This window comes from Neomonachus schauinslandi, chromosome 4, assembly GCF_002201575.2.
Source record: "Neomonachus schauinslandi chromosome 4, ASM220157v2, whole genome shotgun sequence".
In the NCBI taxonomy this organism is placed as follows: Eukaryota; Metazoa; Chordata; class Mammalia; order Carnivora; family Phocidae; genus Neomonachus; species Neomonachus schauinslandi.
Genome location: NC_058406.1, coordinates 30,471,401 through 30,491,012, shown reverse-complemented (window position 1 = coordinate 30,491,012; position 19,612 = coordinate 30,471,401). Strand labels below are relative to the sequence as shown.

Below are 19,612 nucleotides of genomic sequence, written 5' to 3'. Positions count from 1 at the left end.
CTACCCTGCTTGTGCTCTCTCTCTTGCTCTATCTCAAATAAATAAATAAAATCTTAGAAAAAAATAAATGTTGGCTAGAGCTTGCCTTATTGACTTGTAAGACTTCTTTGTATGTTATCCATATTAATTCTTTGTCTGGTAGTATATATCATAAATATTTCCTTTCTGTCTTTTAATTTTCTCCGTACATATTTATTATAAAGACATGTTTAAGGGTTATGAAATCAAACTTGAGCATCCTTTCATGGTTTTGTGTATTGCTCAGGAAAGTTTTCCCCAACACAAATTTGTTTTTATTGATTTATTGATTTATTTTACTACAAAATTACTTTTTAAAAAAACACTTTCCTTCAGGTCTTAATAGTTTGTCATTATTATATTTAGGTCCCCAATTAATTCATCCAGGAATATATTTTTGTATACTGATATAGAAATTTAACTTAAATTTTTTTTTTAAAAATATTTTATTTATGGGCTCCTGGGTGGCTCAGATGGTTAAGCGTCTGCCTTCGGCTCAGGTCATGATCCCAGGGTCCTGGGATCAAGTCCCGCATCGGGCTCCCTGCTCCTTGGGAGCCTGCTTCTCCCTCTGCCTCTCTCTCTCTCTCTCTCTCGAATAACTAAATAAAATCTTTTAAAAAAATAAAATTTTTTATTTTATTTAGTTATTCGAGAGAGAGAGAGCATGAGCGTGGGGAGGGGCAGAGGGAGAAGCAGACTCCTCGCTGAGCAGGGAACCTGACCTGGGGCTCAAGCCAAAGGCAGATGCTTAACTGACTGAGCTGCCCAGGTGCCCCATAACCTGAATTTTTTTCTGAATATGTGTCCAATTGCCCCAACATGTACTGACTGAGCTACTTTCCCCAATGGCATTTTTTTTTACCTTTTTTTTTTTTTTTTTTTTTTTAAATAAGCTCCATGTCTAGCGTGGAGCCCCAACAGGGCTTGAACTCACAATCTTGAGATCAAGACCTGAGCTGAGATCAAGTCATAGGCTTAACTGACTGAGCCAGCCAGGTGCCCCTCCTCAATGACTTTAAATTTAACCTTTATTGTAAATTAAATATATAGACCTTTCTCATAAATTAAACAGATATGATAAATGTGTGTGTGTGTGTGTGTGTGTGTGTGGTCTTTCTCTTTAAAAAAAAATCTATTCTTGGGCTGATAAAACACTATTTGAATACACTCTCTTTTGATCTGTGGTGGGGAAAGATCTTTCTCATTTGCTTTTTCAAATTTTCTTGACTATTTCATGTCATTTCTCTCCTAGAATATCTACACCCAACATGGGGCTTGAACTCACAACCCCGAGATTAAGAGTAGCATGCTCCACCAACTGAGCCAGCCAGGCGCCCCTAGATTAATTTGACATCTTTGCAACATTGAGTCTTCCTATCCAGGAATGTGAATATATGACTCTCCATTTATTCATGGTCTCCCTGCCCCTTAAGAGCTGTGTATGACCGGCCCCAACCTCTAGTCCATGATTTGTGGGTCCAAAGCCCTCCCTACAATTTCTCTTGATCAGCTCCTGCTTTGAGCTTCACTTTCCACTGAATTGGTTCAGGTTATAATCCCAAGTGTGATAGGTTACATTTTCCAAAAATGGCTGCACCAGTCCCACTCCCCCACACACATATACTCCATGCTCCTCTTGAAATGTTGTTACACTGGTACTCATTCATCAGGAGGTGGAGTCTCTGTTCCCTCCCCTTGAAACTGGGCAAACCTTTGAAATTGCCTGGACCAAAAGAATGTGGTGACATTGATGCTGTGAGACTTAGGTCCTCAGAGGCAATTCTGCTTCGGTCTGGTGTTTTCCGTGTCTCTTTGAGCTACTGTGTTGGAAGTTCAGCTACTTTGAAGCTGCCGTGCTGGAGAGACCCTGTGGAAAGCTCACAAATAGATAAAGGAGAGAGCTTCCCAAGAAATTCCAGCTGTCCCGGCCCCAGCTATTGGAGCCTTCCTAGTACAGACATCAGACACAGGAGTGAAGGAGGCTTCTAGATGAGCCAAGGCCAGTCATCATCTAACTGCAACCTTATAACAGACCCGGAGTCAGAACCAACCAACAGAGTCACTGAATTCCTGATTCAAGAAATTGCTGCTTTGAGCCACTAAGTTTTTCAGTGTTTTTCCTATGCAGCAATAGACAACTGATATACTAATGTATGCTATGCAGATGTAAGGAGCACCCCCTTTCCATACACACACACACACACACACACACACACAAGAAAACTTACTCACATGAGGCCCTGGTGTGTTCAGCCCACAAAGAGATGAAGAAATGAACAACATAAAAACCAACAACTTTGGCCAGCCCCTTTCAGAGAAGTCCCTTACACATATTACCCTCCCACCCGGGGCAATGCCCACCATCCCTCCCTCACCTCCTCCTCCTCCACTCATCTTACTTCCTATAACCCCCAAATTCTTCCGCAATCCCTTAGGCAGAGCAATCAAATTTTCTCAAGCCCCCTTTCTCCCAAACTCAGCTCCAGGAACCCCTCTCAAAGCCCAGCACCCTTTGCTCACATGCTGCATGGGACTGGACTTTCCTAGGTTCCAGAGGGTTTTCTCCTTGACTATTTTAGCTGATCTTGTGGTTTTCTCCCCCACACTGGGTACAGGACTGGTAAATAAAGTGTCCTCCATAAATCATAATGAAAGCTAAAATTTATGAAGCACCTACTGTGTGCTGCTAAGTACGTCATATGCATCATCTCATCCAATCTTCACAAAAACCCTGTAAGGTAGGGACTATCATTATCCCCTTTTACAGATGAGGAAATTGAGGCACTATATAGTTTTAGGTGCCTGTGGTCACAGTTAGTGACAGATTCCAAAGCACTTTACCAATATTGCTTAAGTGAATGAAAAGGAATTTAAGAGACTGGGAGAGAGGAGATGTTGGACAGGTGGGCTTTGGAAACTCTGGTAAATGGGGGGGGGGGGGCGGTGGTTGTTTCATGGAGGAGGTTACCCCCAGTGAGAGAAAGCCAGGCCCTAGAGACTCTAGTGCTTAAAGAAGCTGCAGTGAAGAAAAGGCAACAGAAGAAGGAGGAGGGCTGGATGGTGGAAGCCTGGGCAGGGAAGGCTTCAGGGAGAGAATGGCCAAGAGCAGCTCCACAGCAACAGGACCTTCAGTGTTTCAGGGGGCACTGAAGAGGGGCTGCGCCTCACTGGTGACCTCCAAGAGACTGATGTCCCAGCTGGGGCGGAAGCAGGTAGGTAAGAGGAAGATGAGGGAGTTTGGAGGTGGGGTAAGGCCATCTGCACTATGGAGTTAGCGGTGAAGCAGGAAGGAAGACAGGGATGGGGGTATCAGCCACGGGACGGCTGATCCAGGAACGGCTCTGGTAGGTTTTCATACAGAAGAGGCCCGACCGTCTGTGGAGTTGAGCGAGGTGGGTGGGGGCTTCTGCTACAAGGTCTGCGGGACCTAAGGCTCGCTCTCGGCCTGGGCCCTGGAGGAGAGAGGATGGACCCAGGCCAGGGATCGCAGGCACAAGTGGCTGAGGACGGGCCAGGCGACCCGGCGCGGGCTGCGGGTGGGGGGGAAGGTGCCGGGCCCTGGAGGTCAGACTGGAGGGGGACCTCGGACGGCCGTGTGCCTCCTCCCAGAGAAACGGGACCACGGTCGCAGTCCTGCGCCCCGGCGGCTCCTCGGACGGCAAAGGGTGGGCACTGGCTGCGGGACGGAGCGGGGCGGAGCTGGGCGCAGGGTGCCGGCCTCCCTCCCCCCCCCCGCCCCCCGGCCCTCTCAGGTGACAGACCCCGCGGCCCCCGCCCCGCCCCGCCGCATATTCAGGCGGCCCGGCCCGCCCCGTCCGAGAGCAGCCAGCGCCGCCGCGCCCGGAGCCTCTGCGGGCCAGTACGAGCGTGCACCCGGGCACCCGTCCTCCGCGACCCCGCCGCCCGCCATGGCCGCCGCGGCCGCCCCCCGCAGCCTCCTGCTGCTCCTCCAGGTGCTCGGGCTCGCGCTGGCGCAGATCGTAAGTCCCGCGGCCGCCCCCGCGCGGGGGCCGGGGTGCGGGGAGTGGGGTCTGCGGTGCGGGGCCCAGGAGGCTGGTGAAGGGCTCGGCCTGTCTCCCCCCACCCCCGGCTGGGCGCAGCCCCCGCGGCGCATGTCCCCTCGGCGGGTGCGCACGGGGGCCGCGTCCCGGCGCCGCGAAAGGAGGCGGACGAGCCGGGGAGCCAGAGGGACCCTGTCGGGAGACGCTCGGCCCAGCCTGGGACAGGCAGCGTGGCCAGGAGCTGGCGCCCGGTGCTGGCAGCCCCGAGAGCCCAGGTGGCGGGGGAGACAATGGTGCCCATTCACGGGGCTCCGGAGCCTCCGCCCCGCCTCCTCTCAGGGGGCCCCGGCTCCAGCCAGACGCCGCTCCGGCCCCGGCCGCTGCGCCTCGGGCCCGCTCCGGCTCCCGCGTCCCCCGTCGCGCTGCCGAGGGCCGCCGGGGAGCCCAACGGGACGGGGGCGCGACGAGGCCGGGCCCGGGCGCCAGGCTGGCACTTCTCTGCCCGGGGAGGGCGCGGGCACCTGGCGGGCGCGGGCCCCTTGCCTGGGTCGGGGCTGGCCCCATAAGAGGACGACCCAAGGGAGGACGGTGGAACGGTGCTGGGAGAGGGGTGCTCTGAGGGGAAGGGAGAACAGACTTCCCTTCCCTACACCCCCTCTCCCTGCGCCTCCCCCACTTTCCTTTCGGGTTTCCTCACCCTAGGGGGAGCGGGGGGGGGTGTACCTACTCACCATCTATACCCGTTGTTCATCTAAAAATGATAATACGAGCAGCCATTCATTGGAGCCAACTGTCTGCTGGGCACCGCCTCGCCTACCATCTGTGATTCACTTGCGCCATCAGCATCTTCATCTCTTCCCCACCGCGGCAGCGCGAGGGCAGCCCTGGTCCGGTGGAGGGAGGAGGAATCCCGGCTCCACCATTGACTCTCTCTGATCATTCCTAATCTTTCCGAGCCTGTTTCCGTAACTGCAAACTGGGGCTGGTAATAGTATCCGCCTCCCAGTTCTGAGCGTTCCATAAGATGATACACGTAGTGGTGCACAGTGCGGTACACAGTAGGTGCTCAATAAAAAGAAGGACGCAGCTTTCCTGGGGAAAGCTCCCTGCACAGTCTGAGGGCTGCACCCCTGTGTGTGTTTTCAGAGAGGTCCGCCAGGAGAACCGGGGCCCCCGGGCCCCCCAGGGCCGCCGGGAGTGCCTGGATCTGACGGCATCGACGTGAGTCTCTAACCTGGGACGCGAAGGGGGAGGGAAGGGGCGGACAAAGGGGAACTTTGTAAGCGGGGGTTGGGGGGGGTAGGGGGGGTCAGTGCCTGGAGATGCAGCGCCCCCTGTGGTCAGTGGGCGGCGCCGGCCTGCGCCACAAGGAGTCCGTTTGTTCTTGGAAAACCTCAAAACTGGCCCTGAGCTGCAGAGCGCGTTATAGCGGCCCGCGGACAAGGAGCTGCTGTTCCGTCTGCCCGCCCGAGCTCACAGCGATTCCTTAGCCCCCACCCCTACTCTCCCAACTTTTTTGGGGGTGGGAGACGCCTTCACCTCTCGCCCTGCCCCCTGGCACGTCTGGATGCTTCTCCAGGGTGGCTTGGAAGCCTTGGGCAGACCGCTCACCAGCTGAAGCCAGACTCCTGTCTCTTCCTTTGCATTTTTCTTCCTGATTTAGAACTAGCAGGCCTTGTTCCCTGCTCTCCCTAGCATGGGGAGGGTTAAATGCCTCATTCAGGAGGCTCCCCCCGGGAGGCCAGCTCCATGTTTACCCATCTGGACAGACTTCTATTCAACCTGGTGCCCCCACCCTCCAAACACAGGGCGCTGGGTCCCTGCCAGGCTCTCTGGCTGCTGCAGGCCCTGAACTGCCCGAAGGCCTCTCTGGGGCTGAATGTGACTCCACAGGCCCTGTCTGTCCTCCACCAGCAGTCCTTTGTCGCTGGGGAAGGAGGTCCTTCCTGCCTTGGGAACAGACTGAATCGGCCCCCTTCTTAGGCCTTCTTGGTCCTTGTCCTTGCCCCAGTCTCTTCTTTTCCTCACCCCAATCCAAAAAAGAGCTGCTGCCCACCCGGCTCACCTCCCCTTCATGTTTTTCTGAGAGTCCCAAGTTTCTCCCACACTTGCCCAAATCCAAGAAGCACCCGGTCTCTGAGGTAACTTGGAGTCTGCAGCCCTCTCTGCGGGTCTGTAACTGGCACCTCGGCAGCGTGGGTGTGTCTGTGACCTGCTTGCGTGTTGATGGCACCCTCTGCAGCCCGGCTGGGGTTGATCTCAATCCACCTGTTTGGGGCTTTTGTTTGTTTGTTTGTTTTGTTTTGTTTTGTTTTGAGGGAAAGGGAGTTATTTTCCCAAAAAATGCAAGGCTGAGGGGACCCAGGGCAGAAGAGAAGAGAGTGAGGAGAGCGGCACGTGGGACCAGCCAGTCAGGGCCTGCATGTGCCCGTGTGGCGTAACATGAGCCACAGGGTGCTGTCTGACCAACTTGTATCTTACAGGGAGACAAGGGGCCCCCGGGGAAAGCTGGCCCTCCGGTGAGTGCTGCTTCCTCTTTGACCTTTGACCTTTCCAGTTCTTGCCCTCCTCTGGCTCATATTTGCCCCACCTCTGTTTTTAAGGGACCTAAGGGAGAGCCTGGCAAAGCAGGGCTGGATGGGCCGGACGGGAAGCCTGGAATTGATGTGAGTACCCGAGCATCCGTCAAAGCAGGTTAGGGCTCCACTCACTGACTTCCAGAGCCCAGTTCTGGCATCTTCCCTGCTCCTCTGTTCAGAGCAGGGCAGCAGGATGGAGACTTGTAAAGCTATGAGTTCCCTTCACCTTCATGTGACCCGTGACCTCGCGGCCACCCCGGAAACATGAGTCACAGATACATGGGGGTCCAAAGAGGGATTCTGTTCATCTGCAGCAGCCAAGATTTAGTCTCACATTTCTGGCCTCCAAATGTCAGATTAAATGCTATGGATGGAGCTGTCCTTTCCTTCCCCTTCCCTGCCACACCCTGCCCCCTGGAAGCCCCAGGAGCAACTCAGGAGAGGAAGATTATTGGCTGATACCACAGAATTCCCAGGGGCCCCAAGGTCACGGGCTCCTGGACACAGCCAGGGCTATTGGGACAGTCACCTGATTGAGGAATACACTTGGGTCAGTCACTAAAAGATGGGAGGAAAAAGAGGTCCCATGAGTTGCCTTTGTCCTGACAGAGGGACCTTTGTCAAGAGGTACCGTCGGGGCTATGGGCAGCCACCAACCAGGGCCTCTCCAAGTTTTCCACACCCTGCAAAGATTAAAAAGCTCATGGCCTTCCACTAGCACATTGGTTCTCACATCTATGCAGAGAGGAGAACATGATTAGCCCATTTTGCAGATGTGAACACTAAGGCTCAGGAAAGGTTGCCAAGGGCAGACATCAAGAAAATGGCCCATCCAGACCTATATCTAGGTCTTCCAGGCTCCTAAATTGGGAGATGTGAGGCCTGTGCAGACAAATCTTTGGGCCTTGGTTTCTCATCTTTCTAAAGAGGGTATTCGCTCTGCCTGCTTGGCTCCCAGGGTTGCTGTGGGAACTGGGGGAAGAGAAAGCAAGGTGTTGAGGCCCCTTGGCCTTCATGGAGTGGAGTGCAAAGCAGCTTGGGCCCACCCAGGAGAGACCTCAGGCCCTGGCTTGTCCCATGGTTCAGGGAGCAAGTTTGCTCTTCACTGGTCTACCTTCTCTTTCTTCCGCAGGGTCTAACTGGAGCCAAGGGGGAGCCTGGCCCCATGGGGATCCCTGGAGTCAAGGTAAGTGGCCTGCTGGGGACTCGGCTTGGGCAGTCCCAGGGAGGTACTATACTAGAGAGGAGTGGGGACACAGGAGACCCCAGCCTCTGAACCTCTCCCATTGCTCTTTCAGGGCCAGCCCGGGCTCCCAGGTCCCCCTGGCCTGCCGGTGAGTGTGATCTGCAAGGGCTTCAAGGGACCCTTTGGGTGGGGGGCAGGGGGGATTTGTAGAAGGAGCCATGAACCCAATCTCCTTTCCTTCTGTTCCAGGGCCCTGGCTTTGCTGGACCTCCTGTAAGTCTTCCCAAATGGGGCAGGGTCCCTGGGACTCTTGGGGAAGGACGAAACAGAAGGACTTCTGGGGGACTGACCATCCAGGGGAGGGGCCAGCATGCTGTGATGGTGTCAGGAACGGGCAGACGTGCCAGAGAACTCTGGGCCAGCTCACGCTGGGCCTATTTGCTGGCTCTGGGATTCTCTGGCCCTTAAAGCCCTAAGTTGTCGGTCTCTCTGGGCTTGGTTGCAAAGTAAAAGTGGGGAAGGGGCCTCTGGGTACCAGTCCCTACCTTTGTGTCAGGGTGGGCTAACCCTCCGAGGCACCCTGGCCAGTGATGCCTCTGCTCCTAGGGGCCACCTGGACCTGTCGGCCTCCCGGGCGAGATTGGAATCACAGGCCCCAAGGTGAGCCCCAGCCACCCCTCTGCTCATTCCGCCTCCTGCCCTTTACGTCGAAGCTGGCAAGTTGGGGAGTCTTGCCAGCAGATCCTGGGCCTCCTTCTGGCCAGCAGGGAGCTCTTCTAGGCCTGGGGCAGAACCCCCTCCTGCTGAGCCCACTCAGCTATAGGTCTTTCAGGGAAACCAAGGGCTGGGGCCATCCCAGATCTCAGAAGGCGACCTGGAGGACAGGGTGGGGTAGGGCAGGAGCAGGGACTGGAGGAGGGGGCAGGGTGACCCTGGCAGAGGACCAGAATATGATTTGGGCCCCTCTTGCTTCCAGGGGGATCCTGGACCAGAGGGGCCATCGGGGCCCCCGGGGCAACCCGGCAAACCGGTAAGTGTCCTCAAACTTCCCACAGGGGAAGGACGAGGGTCTCTGGCACAAGCCTGGGGTGGGAAAGGTTCGGGTCAGGCTCCATCTTCATACATCTCCTCTCAGGGCCGACCCGGAACCATCCAGGGCCTGGAAGGCAGCGCGGATTTCTTGGTGAGAGGCGGCCCTGGGGCGGGGCTAATGTGGGGAAGGGATGGGTCCTCTTTGGAGGTAGAGTCAGGGGGCTGCAGCACAGAGGTTCAACCAAGTGGTCTGAGAGGAGGGTTTGGGAGTTGGCAAGAGGGGGAAGCACGGCCCGGCTGGCCTGAGGCGGGCTGGTGAGCACAGAGCCCGGCGGGGTTTTCTTTCCAGTGTCCGACCAACTGTCCAGCGGGGGTGAAAGGCCCCCCAGGGCTGCAGGGAGTGAAGGTAAGCTACTGGCCCAAGTCTTTGGGGGGCAGAGCAGGTGGTTGGGAGGGGACCTCACATGGAGTTCCCTCCTTCCTTTCAGGGGCATCCTGGCAAACGCGGGGCTCTGGGAGATTCTGGCCGCCAGGGGAAGCCGGTGAGTGTGTGGGAAGAGGGCCTTACAAGAGGCTCCCCTTCTTCATCCCTTCTCCTTCCCCTGTGGGTCTCTGGGGACTGAGCCTTGAGCTGAGAGCAGGAGGCCTATGTTCTAGGTCAATGTGTCCCTGGGCAAGTACCTTCTCCTTGCTGGGCCTCCATTTCCCCATCCATCTGTCACTTGGGACTATATGGCTTCTAGGGTCCTTCCCGTCTGCTTTTTCTGGGAAGGGGATGGTATCTTTGGTTGTCTGTATGTTTGTTTCTCGATCTGCCTGCCTGTCTGATCACTCCTTCCTGCCCCATAGGGTCCCAAGGGAGATGTGGGTGCCTCTGGAGAGCAAGGCATCCCTGGACCACCGGTAAGGGACACTTTCCCCCAGGGCCCTCCGCTCCTCATCTAGGAGATCTTAGTGGAGCCATTCCCTTGGTCTGGCCTCCAACCTGTAGAAGAAACACCTGTGTCCAGTTGGCATGTCTCTGGGTGGGGAGAGGGGGGTTGAGGCTGTCAGAAATTGGGGGACAGGAACCAAGGCTGTCATCCAGAAAACGCAGCTGAGGCCCAGCTTTTGCCACTGTCCCCTGAGTGACCCTGGTGAGTCCCTCCCCCATCGCTGAGCCTCAGTGTCCCCCTCTCTGAGATAGGGACTATGCTGCCTGCCTCAGACGGGCATTGTGAAGATCAGGGGTGGGGGTCAGAGAAGCTATGATGAAGTGGGTCTTGAAATTGCCATCGCTGTCATTCTTCTGTCTTGACAGGGTCCCCAGGGCATCAGGGGCTACCCGGGCATGGAGGGACCCAAAGGAGAGATGGTGAGTAAGTCAGGGGTGGGCTGCAAGAGTCGTCATGACCAGCGCTCTGGCCTCTGGGCTCCAGCCAGGACTGACTGTAACCCTTTCCTTTCCCCAGGGTCCTCATGGGTACAAAGGCATGGTGGGCTCCATTGGTGCCGCCGGGTCACCAGTGAGTGTCCTCTTGCTCCTGCACATGTACCTCCTCCAGCTGGAGCTCCTGGGCCTGCAAAGGGCATGTGGCTCCCCCTGAGCCCATGTGATCTGGATTCCTGTTTGTCCTTCTTGCCAGGGTGAGGAAGGTCCGCGGGGGCCACCAGGCCAAGCAGGGGAGAAGGGCGATGTGGTGAGTCCTCAGCCACCCCTTGTCCAATCAGGGCCCCTGGAGAGTACTAGGAGGGACTCAGCTCCCCCACCTCCCGGGCTCATGTGTGAGCGAGTGTGTGCATTACCTGTGTGTCTCTGCAGCTGCGTGTGTGTGAGTATGTGCTACTCTGTGTCGGTGCGGATGCATGGGTGTGTGTGCGAGCATTACTCTGTGTGTCTGTGTGGGTGAGTGACTGGTGTGGGGCGGGAGCCTCTGTGCTGGGGGCCCAGTCACCCCACCAGCCCCCACTCCGGCAAGCCCAGCCTGTGCCGATCAAATTCAATTTGGGAGAAGTCATGGGATCCAGTCCCAGGCTCTCTGCAGCCAGACGATGAAATTCCAGCAAATCAGCCATGGGGCTAATGGGACTTGGCCCACATCCCAATTCTCTTAACTTTTTTTTTTTAATTAATAGACTTTGTTCTTGAGCGGCTTTGAGTTTATAGAAAATTGAGCAGAAAATAAACTTTTTTTATTATGGAAGTTTTTAAACATACATAAAAGTAGAGAGAATTATATAATGAACCTCCATATACCTATCTCCCCAAATTGACATTTTGCCACACTCAATCTACCACTCTTGCTCATATTTTCAAGCAAATCCCTTAATATCATGTCATTTCACCCCTAAATACTTCTGTATGCCTCTCTTAAAAATAAGGACTTTTCCTCACATAATCACAATATCATTCATTACCATGACCAACAACATTATCAATGATTCCTTAGTATCAGCAAATAACCAGTCTGTGTTACGTGTTTCCCAGTTATCTCAAAAATGTCTCTTCAGGGTTCTTGTTCAAATCAAGACCCAAACAAAGTCCACACGTCGTATTTAGTTGTGTTTCTTCAATAAGTGCTCTCAGAGCGCAGGTGAGGGAGGTCTCAGTGAGTACTGGATCCTTCCCTTGTACTGCCTGGCCTGGCCCAGGCCCCTCACCTCGGCGCTGACCTCTACTCCCTCCCAGGCCCCTCTCCTCCAGCCCTTGCACAGTGTGGCCTGTGCCAAGAGAGATCCTGGGACCCGGAGGCCACTGTTCTCAGCTGCTCCCCTCTCTGAACAGGCAGATGGGGGTTCAGCATCCTGAAGGTGACCTCATTTCTATCTACTTTGCAGGGCAGCCCAGGTGTTCGAGGACCCCAGGGAATAACAGGCCCGAAGGGAGCAACCGTAAGTAGCCTGGGCCTACCCAGACAGAGAGCAGGGTCAACTCTGTCCAAGCTCCTCGAGGACGAAGAGCCTGGGATTCTAGACTGAACTCTGTTGCAGGCGGGCTGCTCTGTGACCTTGGGAAACAGCCTCTTGCTGTGCCTTAGTTCTTTCACCTGTAAATAGGGCAGAAGTTTGCGGAAGCTTGGGGCCATCTGGAACACCTTCACCCACACAGAGGAAGGACTGTGGTCCATCCCTCCAAATCCTCTTCCCATTTTTGCTCCCCTCTCCCAGTTGGCTGGTGGGGGTCCTCGAGATAACCAGACCCACTTCCGCTGCACACTGCAGCTGTCACAGAGGGATATGGGTGGGTGGCCGGACCCCAGGCATCTCCCCACTGTGAGTCTCCCTTCAACTTTCCTTCTGAGCAGGGCCCCCCAGGCATCGATGGCAAGGACGGGGCCCCAGGCATACCTGGCATGAAGGTAGGAGTGGGGACTGCTGGTGGGTTGGGGAGGGTCAGGGCCCCTGAGTCTCATCACATTGATCCCGGAGGCCCAGGGGCCTGGGATCCTCAAGTGTGTCACTGACACATCCCTGCTCACCGCTGGGCCTCAGTTTCTCTACTTGCCCTTGGGTGGAAGCCATAGACGTAGCTGGAGCTTTCACTTGCGCCTCTGGTTCTCCGTCTCTCCCAGGGCAACGCAGGACAGGCTGGGCGGCCAGGAAACCAGGGCCACCAGGGCCTAGCGGTGAGTATGGGGTGGAGTCCCCGGAGGCTGCCCCATGGGCAAACTGCTTCTCCTCCTCAGTGTTGCCCACTTCCCCATTGTGGCATGAGTGGCTGATGAGGCAGAAATCCACACAGCCAGGGTCCTTGCTCTAGTCCTTGTTCCCCACCCAGCGCTCTGTGGCCTCTGGCCTGGCTTAGGCCTCTTCATTTGGACAGTTGCTCCAGCCCTCTCTTTGACCAACCCAGTTCTCCATGTTGGCTGTTCCCTGCTACAGCACCTTCCATGGCCCTCATTACCTCCAGGAGAGTCATCCCATCCAGTCATCCAAGAACTAGTTACTGAGTCCCCAAGGCACGCTGAGTGGCAGGGAAAGTTGTGAACAGGACAGCCACAATGCTTGTCCTCACAGCTCTTCTTCGCATTCAAGGACCAGCGTAATCTGACGCCACCCTACCCTTTGGTCCTCATCAGCCACTGCTCCTCTGTGTCCTCTCCTTTCTCCACACGGCCTTGCCTTTTCTACCCCCACACCTTCAGGCCTTTGCAGGTGCCTTTGCCTGGAATGCCCTTCCCCATCTCTCTGTGCCTTCTCACCATTCAGGGTCACCTCCATCCCACACCTTCCGGGAGCCCAGTCCATAGGAGCCCCCCTCCCTCCCTGCTGGGGCTACTGAGGCCAAAGCCAGATAACACGCCCAGGTGTAGACCATGTACCTGCATCACGTGTGCCTGTGAGCGCGGGGTGCTTCTCTTCTCCCCATAGACTACAGGCCCTTCTGTACCCCGCTCCGCTCCCCCCAGGGCTCAGGGCACAGTCAAGTTTGTGATGCCATGGCTGGGCCTTCTGCTATTTGGCTCCCACAGGCCAGGGCTGAAGAAGGGAGGGGATCTGGATTGGGGATGGGAGGTAAAGCAGGAGGTGCCCGGGGCTCCCCAATGCCAGAGTGGAAACTGATGTCAACTTCTTTCTCCAGGGTGTGCCGGGCCAGCCTGGGACAAAAGGAGACCCAGGAGACAAGGTAAGGTGACTCCAAGCTGGGCACAGAATTGGCTTCCTGTGAGCAAGGGAGCCTGCGGGCAGGGTCCAGGGGCGTGGCTAAAAGACTGCAAGGCCCAGGCCTCACCCCAGGCTCAAGGACATGGCCTGGACACAAGTCCCTTGGGCCTAACCACCTCCCTCCTGCCGCTTACCCCCACCCTCTGTGGAGACAGGATGGCATGGCTCCCAATCCAGAGGACCTGACCAAGAACACCTTCTCCCCAATTCATGTGGTTCTAGATTCTGTTTAGGGTTCATCAGCCTTCTCCAAGGTCAAGAGCTTGACTGGGCCCCCCAGACTCACCTTAAACCTGTGTTTTCCTGCAGGGTGAACCAGGCCAGCAGGGCCTCCCTGGATTCTCTGGTCCTCCTGGGAAGGAGGTAAGTGCTCGACCCCTGACACAGGGCTCTTGCATTGGTCCCCCTCCCAGGCCTGAAGACCCTGCACTCAGCATATGGGCCTGGGTGAGAGTGTGTGGTGAAGCCCTAGTTCGGGCGGTGCCGTGGAGGCCAGTCTGGGCTGTGCCACTGACCCACTGACCCAGGGACACTCCCTTTTCCTCTCTGCAGCCTTGTTTCTCTATGTGCAATGCAGTGATGGTGGGGATTGGCTCTGTCCTGTGTGGGCGTGATCTCCTCAGAGAGCCAAGCTGACTGGGGCTAAGAATCCAGCAGAGTCATTCATTCATTCATTCATTCATTCATTCATTCATTCCATAAACATTCACCAAATACCTGCAATATGTTAGATGCTGAGATAGTCTCCTACTCAGACAGAGCTTACAGTGGAGAAGACAGATCTTAAATATTTGACCACATGATGACTAACTACAACTGTGTGGGGTCCTAGTGAAGGAGAAGTACGGGGACCCAGAGAACAGGGGTAAGGGAAGGCTTCCCTGAGGAAGTGACCAGGGTGGGTAGGGGCTAGCCAGCTGTGCAAGGGAGAGGTCCACCAGGCCTACTGCTCACTCCCAGTTTCTGTCCGCCAGGGAGAGCCGGGACCTCCAGGAGAAATCGGACCCCGAGGCATCGTAGGGCAGAAGGTGACAGTGGTACCCCCTCCCCCGGGGCCTCTGCAGCAGCTGGCTCTACTGGACCCAGGATCTGGGTGCCGTCAATGGCTCCAGCATCTGCCTAGTCCTGCCCAGCCTATGTGAGGCCTTCCCAGAACGGCCTGGCTGCTGGTCTGGGAAGTGGAGCAAGGGACCTCCATGCTGGGACAGCAGGAAGGAAGGGCATCCTGCCCAGCAGGGGCTGGGGGCTGGAGAGGGGGCTGAGGACCGGGTGTCCCTGCTGAGTATCTGTGGGTCATCCTCTCTTTCCGTTGCAGGGTGACCAGGGTGAGAGGGGGCCGGTGGGGCAGCCAGGCCCTCAAGGACGGCAGGTTAGTGGAGGCCAGCCGCGAGGGGCCGTGGGGAGCAGGCCTGGGCACCTCATTTGATTTACTGCTCTGGATTCTTTTCTCCTCAGGGCCCCAAGGGGGATCAGGGCCCCCCCGGAATTCCAGGGCCCCAAGGCTTGCCAGGCATCAAGGGAGACAAGGTACCCAGTGGGGTTGGAAAATGCCTGGAAAAGAGGCCCCAAGATCTGCGGGGTCGGGGCGGGGGGGGGGCGGGGGGAGAATGGAGCTCAATTAGGTCTTCCCTTGAGCGCTCCAGGTCTTCCCGGGAAGAGTACTGGGGCGGGTCCCGCGCGGCCCTGGGGGGCGAGGCGGAGCTGCAGAGGGGTGTGGCCAGGACCCGGGGTTGGGCGGTGGGGACCCCCTGGACCCAGCCGTCCCTCGAGAGGGGAACTCATTAAGTCCCTGACTCCCCGCTTGTTGCAGGGCTCCCCAGGGAAGACCGGCCCCCGCGGCAGCGTGGTGAGTAGCCGCGCCTCCCCTCCCCGCGTCCCGGGCGGCGGCGGCGGCGGGTGGGGGTCCGCAGGTGCCCTGACTCGCTGGGCTTCATTTGCAGGGCGACCCGGGGGTGGCCGGCCTCCAGGGAGAGAAAGGCGAGAAGGTGAGCGGGCGGCGCGGGGGCGGCCGGCGGGGCGGGGGCGGGCCCCGGGCCTTCGGCGGGTCCTGACCCAGCTGCCCTGTACCTGCAGGGCGAGTCTGGCGAGCCGGGGCCCAAAGGACAGGTGAGTCCAGCCCCTGCGACGACGCCGCCTTCCTCCTGTCCCGCCACCCACCGTTCCCCTCCACCCCTACTTTCCCCCACCATCTCCCCTCCCCGCCACCCACCCCCCCAACTCCCCGGCGCGGGCCAACTCTCACCCCCGCTCTGCACCACCCCCCCGCCCCGGCAGCAAGGAGTCCGCGGAGAACCCGGCTACCCGGGCCCCAGCGGGGATGCGGGCGCCCCGGGGGTGCAGGGCTACCCCGGGCTCCCCGGCCCTCGAGGACTGGCTGGAGACCGAGGCGTGCCCGGACTGCCCGGAAGACAGGGCGTGGCGGTGAGTCGGCCCGCCGGAGCGGGGAGTCTCCCGCGAGGAAATCCCTTTGCGGGTGCTGCCGATGCCCCAAAGGCTGGGAGTTCCCGGGGCCCCTGGCTTCCCCGAGGCTGGTTCCAGGCGGCCCCACAGCGGACAGGTTGGGGGTGGGTGCGGCAGGAGGGATTTCCGTCAGATGCTGCATGCACTTCCGGTGGGAGAATGGGGGGCCAGCCAGGGGCTTCTTCCTGGAGGCCTTGTCTGCCTGCAGGGCCGAGACGCCAGTGACCAGCACATCGTGACCGTGATGATGAAGATGATGCAAGGTGAGGGCGGGGCGGCAACCGTCCTCCTCCCGCTCCAAGTCCGCGCGCTGCCGCCCGTCGGGGGCTTCTCCCAGCGGCCTTGCCCGAGGGGCTGCGGGCCTGCGTGCTCCTTCCAGCTCTGCTTCCAAGAGGCCGGGGACCTCTGTACATCTCTGCCCTCGCTGGACCTTTGGTTTCCGCAGACCGCGGAGGAAGGGGAGATGCAACACGCACCTTTTGCGTCTGCACACCCAGGGACCCGGCGCGGGGGCGCTCTGCCTTCCCGTTTTACGGAGCTGACCCCCATCTCACACACCTCTCCTCTCCCTCCCTCCTTCCCTCCAGAGCAACTGGCAGAGGTCGCTGTGAGTGCCAAGCGGGAGGCCCTGGGTGCAGTCGGGATGGTGGGTCCTCCAGGACCCCCTGGGCCTCCTGGGTACCCAGGCAAGCAGGGACCCCACGGGCACCCTGGCCCTCGGGGCGTTCCTGGCATCGTGGGCGCCGTGGGTCAGATTGGCAACACAGGGCCCAAGGGTGAGTGCTGTTCTGTGGTGGGGGTGGGGGCCGGGCGATGTGCACTTGGCCAAGGCCAGGCTCGGGTTGGGTTATGGGTTATGTGGGCTGATGGCTGAGCCTCTTGTTTTCTCTTTCATCATCCCCCCTCTCAGGATGAGGTACACTTTCCCCCATTCCCTCAGCAAAGTTTTCCAGAAGTCATATGTGACTCCTGGGCTTGCTTTCTCAGTAGCAAATTGATGGAGATCAATATATTATTTTATAACTTGGGGGTTTTCTTGGGGTGGTGTTTTTGTTATAAATTTGCTTTGTGGTGCCCCCTAAACATCTTTCCGGGTCTCTGGAAGCCCGGAGGCAGGTTAGTAAAGTAGTAAAGCATGCAAACTCGAGTCACAAGACAGCTGTCTGTCCGGACTCTACTACTTTCTCCTTGTAGACTTGGACAGCTTACCTGATGATCTCCCTGGGCCTTAGATTTATCATCTGTAAAATGGGGGATGTTAATAACAACCACCTCATAGCATTGTCCTGAGGAGTGCATGTGGAGGTAATTTATGTAGAGTTGGCACATAGTAAATGCTAGCTGTGATTATTATTAGACACTTTCCTGTCACGAACTTGATTGCTGTAGCCTTCCATCCTGTCTGGACCTTCCTTTATTTAACCAGTTCTGCAGGCATTTCCAACTTTCCCCTAGTATAAACTAGCACAAAACAGGCATAATTGCTGTGTGTGAAATAGAAATGAAATAGCAGCCAAAGTAGAAAAAACATTCTCCAGTTCTGAAAAACGACAGCCTCTTTCTTTCTCTGCAGGAAAACGTGGAGAGAAGGGTGACCAGGGAGAGATGGGACGCGGGCACCCCGGGATGCCTGGGCCCCCGGGGATCCCCGGTAAGCCCTGGGCCCTGCCCAGCAGCCCTGTCCCTCAGCTCTGGGATTCCTGCCCCGCAGACACCTGGGTCTCTGCCATGGAGGCCTCCTGCTCGGCTGCCTCAGTCCCATGCATCCAGTGTTGGCATCCCTTTGGAGCACCCAGGAGCCCTGGGTGGGCTCTGGGTGGGCTCTGGCTGGGAACTGGACAGCTGAGATGCTGAGGACTTCCTGGCTTGCACCAGGAAGTTTTCTTCATGGAGGAAAACGAGGAGGCATTTGCTCCCAGAACTCACAGATTGGGAGTTGGGAGTGATGGACAATGCCATGCGACTCTCTCAGAACCTGTGTCTGGGGCAGTATCTTTTCCGGACCTCAATCTCCATCTCATCCCCGCCACCCCCACCCCACCTCCCTGAGAAACAGGACTTAGAATCCTAGGGCTGAGACAGGAGAAGGCCCTGATGTCTTTCGGTCTTCTCCCTTACACAGGACTCCCTGGCCGGCCCGGCCAGGCAATCAACGGCAAGGATGGAGCTCGAGGGTCCCCAGGGGTCCTGGGAGAAGCAGGCCGACCAGGCCTGCCAGGCCCCGTGGGGCTGCCAGGCTTCTGTGAGCCTGCGGCCTGCCTTGGAGCCTCAGCCTACACCTCTGCACGCCTCACGGAGCCTGGATCCATCAAAGGGCCATGAGCATGAGGCCAGGACAGAGCCTGGTGGGCATCCTGGGGGGAGAGGACTAGGTTCCCTCTGGGTGGACACACATCCCATCGCTCAGACCAGGAAGCCAGCTTTCCCAGAACCTTCCATCTGGGCCCCTGGAGTCCTGAGGAGAAGGAAATTCTAAAACAGGGGGGAAGGGAAGGGAGGGCATTGGAATGGAAAGGTGGAGGCAACAGACAGGGCAAGTGTCACTGGAGAGTCCCAGCTCCCAAGAGATGGGTGGTTTTCCTTCCCAGAACCCGACTCAGAAGTTACCAAAACAAACGTCTCCTTAATCTGTGCCATCCTCCAGTGGCTACCCTCTTTGGGGTATGGGTCCCTGACCCCACCTCCCTCCCCTGGACTTTCTGGGTGACTGCTGCTGGGTGACTACCCCGAGGTGGCCATCCTGAAGCCAGCCCCATTACTTCCTCCCTGCCTTCCTCCCATCTGAATATTTAAACACCCATCCCCCTTCTCTTCCTGGCAGGACCCACTCCCACCTACTCACCCACCCCAAGATCCACCCAGGCCTTTCTGTAAATAAAAGCCCCTGACTTGGGTACAAACTAGGATGGGAGTTGCTGGGCTTCATTCCTGCTGGATGCATGCACCTTCCTCTGGGCACTCCCTGAATTGTGAGCAAGAGGACGGCATGGTACCTTTGAGGAGCATCTGTGGGAAGAATCTGGGGTGGAGTCAGGACGGTGACCTGCTGGGTAACTTTGGGCAAATCCCTTCCCAGCCTTTGTGTGGCTACAGCAGGGACTTAGCCATGTCCCAGTAGGACACACGCAGCATCTTGCCAGGGCCTAGCACATGGAAGTTCCTCTTGAGACCAGGTACCCACCGTATGCTCGCCCTGGGGCAGGAGCTGGTCATGCAAGACTGAAAGACTTGGTTCTTGCCTTAAGGGGTTCCCAGGTCTGTGGGACCTGGACAATGGGAGCATAAGGGACGTGCATTCACACCACCTTCGCTCGGGACGTCTAGGGGAAACTGGCTCAGATCTGATCGGTACCCTGGGCACTCCCAGCCTCATAGCTCTGTAGGCCAGCAAAGCTGCCCCAAGCAGCAGGAGCGGCAGGGAAGGGCATGACAGGTACCTCGGACCCAGGCGAGGATGAGAGCTTTTGATATTCAGGGAGTGACCAATCCCCATGCTCCATTATTGCTTTGGGGCATTTGTTCCCAAATGAAGCGTTCTGCCGGCCTCAGCCCCTCCTGAAGGCTGAAATCACCAGTGTGAGATCCAAGCATTTGCTGAAGTCTGGGCCCTCCTATACCTCCCCCTACACTTGGCACTAGGTCCCCACCCAAGCTGGGGCACCCTTCTCTCACTAGCCCACCCCCAGTCG

The 19,612-nt window shown here is 57.3% G+C and overlaps 1 protein-coding gene across 1 annotated transcript; it reads left to right on the top strand.

The window, feature by feature from the left end:
* The first annotated feature begins 3,923 nt into the window (after positions 1–3,923).
* On the top strand, positions 3,924–18,824 carry COL9A2 (collagen type IX alpha 2 chain). The gene is made up of 32 exons (XM_021684425.2): positions 3,924–4,001; positions 5,169–5,243; positions 6,506–6,541; positions 6,626–6,688; positions 7,734–7,787; positions 7,900–7,935; positions 8,037–8,060; positions 8,394–8,447; positions 8,764–8,817; positions 8,923–8,970; positions 9,169–9,225; positions 9,308–9,361; positions 9,669–9,722; positions 10,120–10,173; positions 10,271–10,324; positions 10,445–10,498; positions 11,637–11,690; positions 12,104–12,157; positions 12,371–12,424; positions 13,381–13,425; positions 13,773–13,826; positions 14,438–14,491; positions 14,779–14,832; positions 14,919–14,990; positions 15,274–15,309; positions 15,404–15,448; positions 15,537–15,569; positions 15,738–15,884; positions 16,132–16,186; positions 16,511–16,699; positions 17,497–17,574; positions 18,046–18,824. The coding sequence occupies exons 1-32, from the start codon at positions 3,930–3,932 to the stop codon at positions 18,243–18,245; spliced, it is 2,067 nt and encodes a 688-aa protein (XP_021540100.1). The 5' UTR covers positions 3,924–3,929; the 3' UTR covers positions 18,246–18,824.
* Positions 18,825–19,612: the final 788 nt, after the last annotated feature.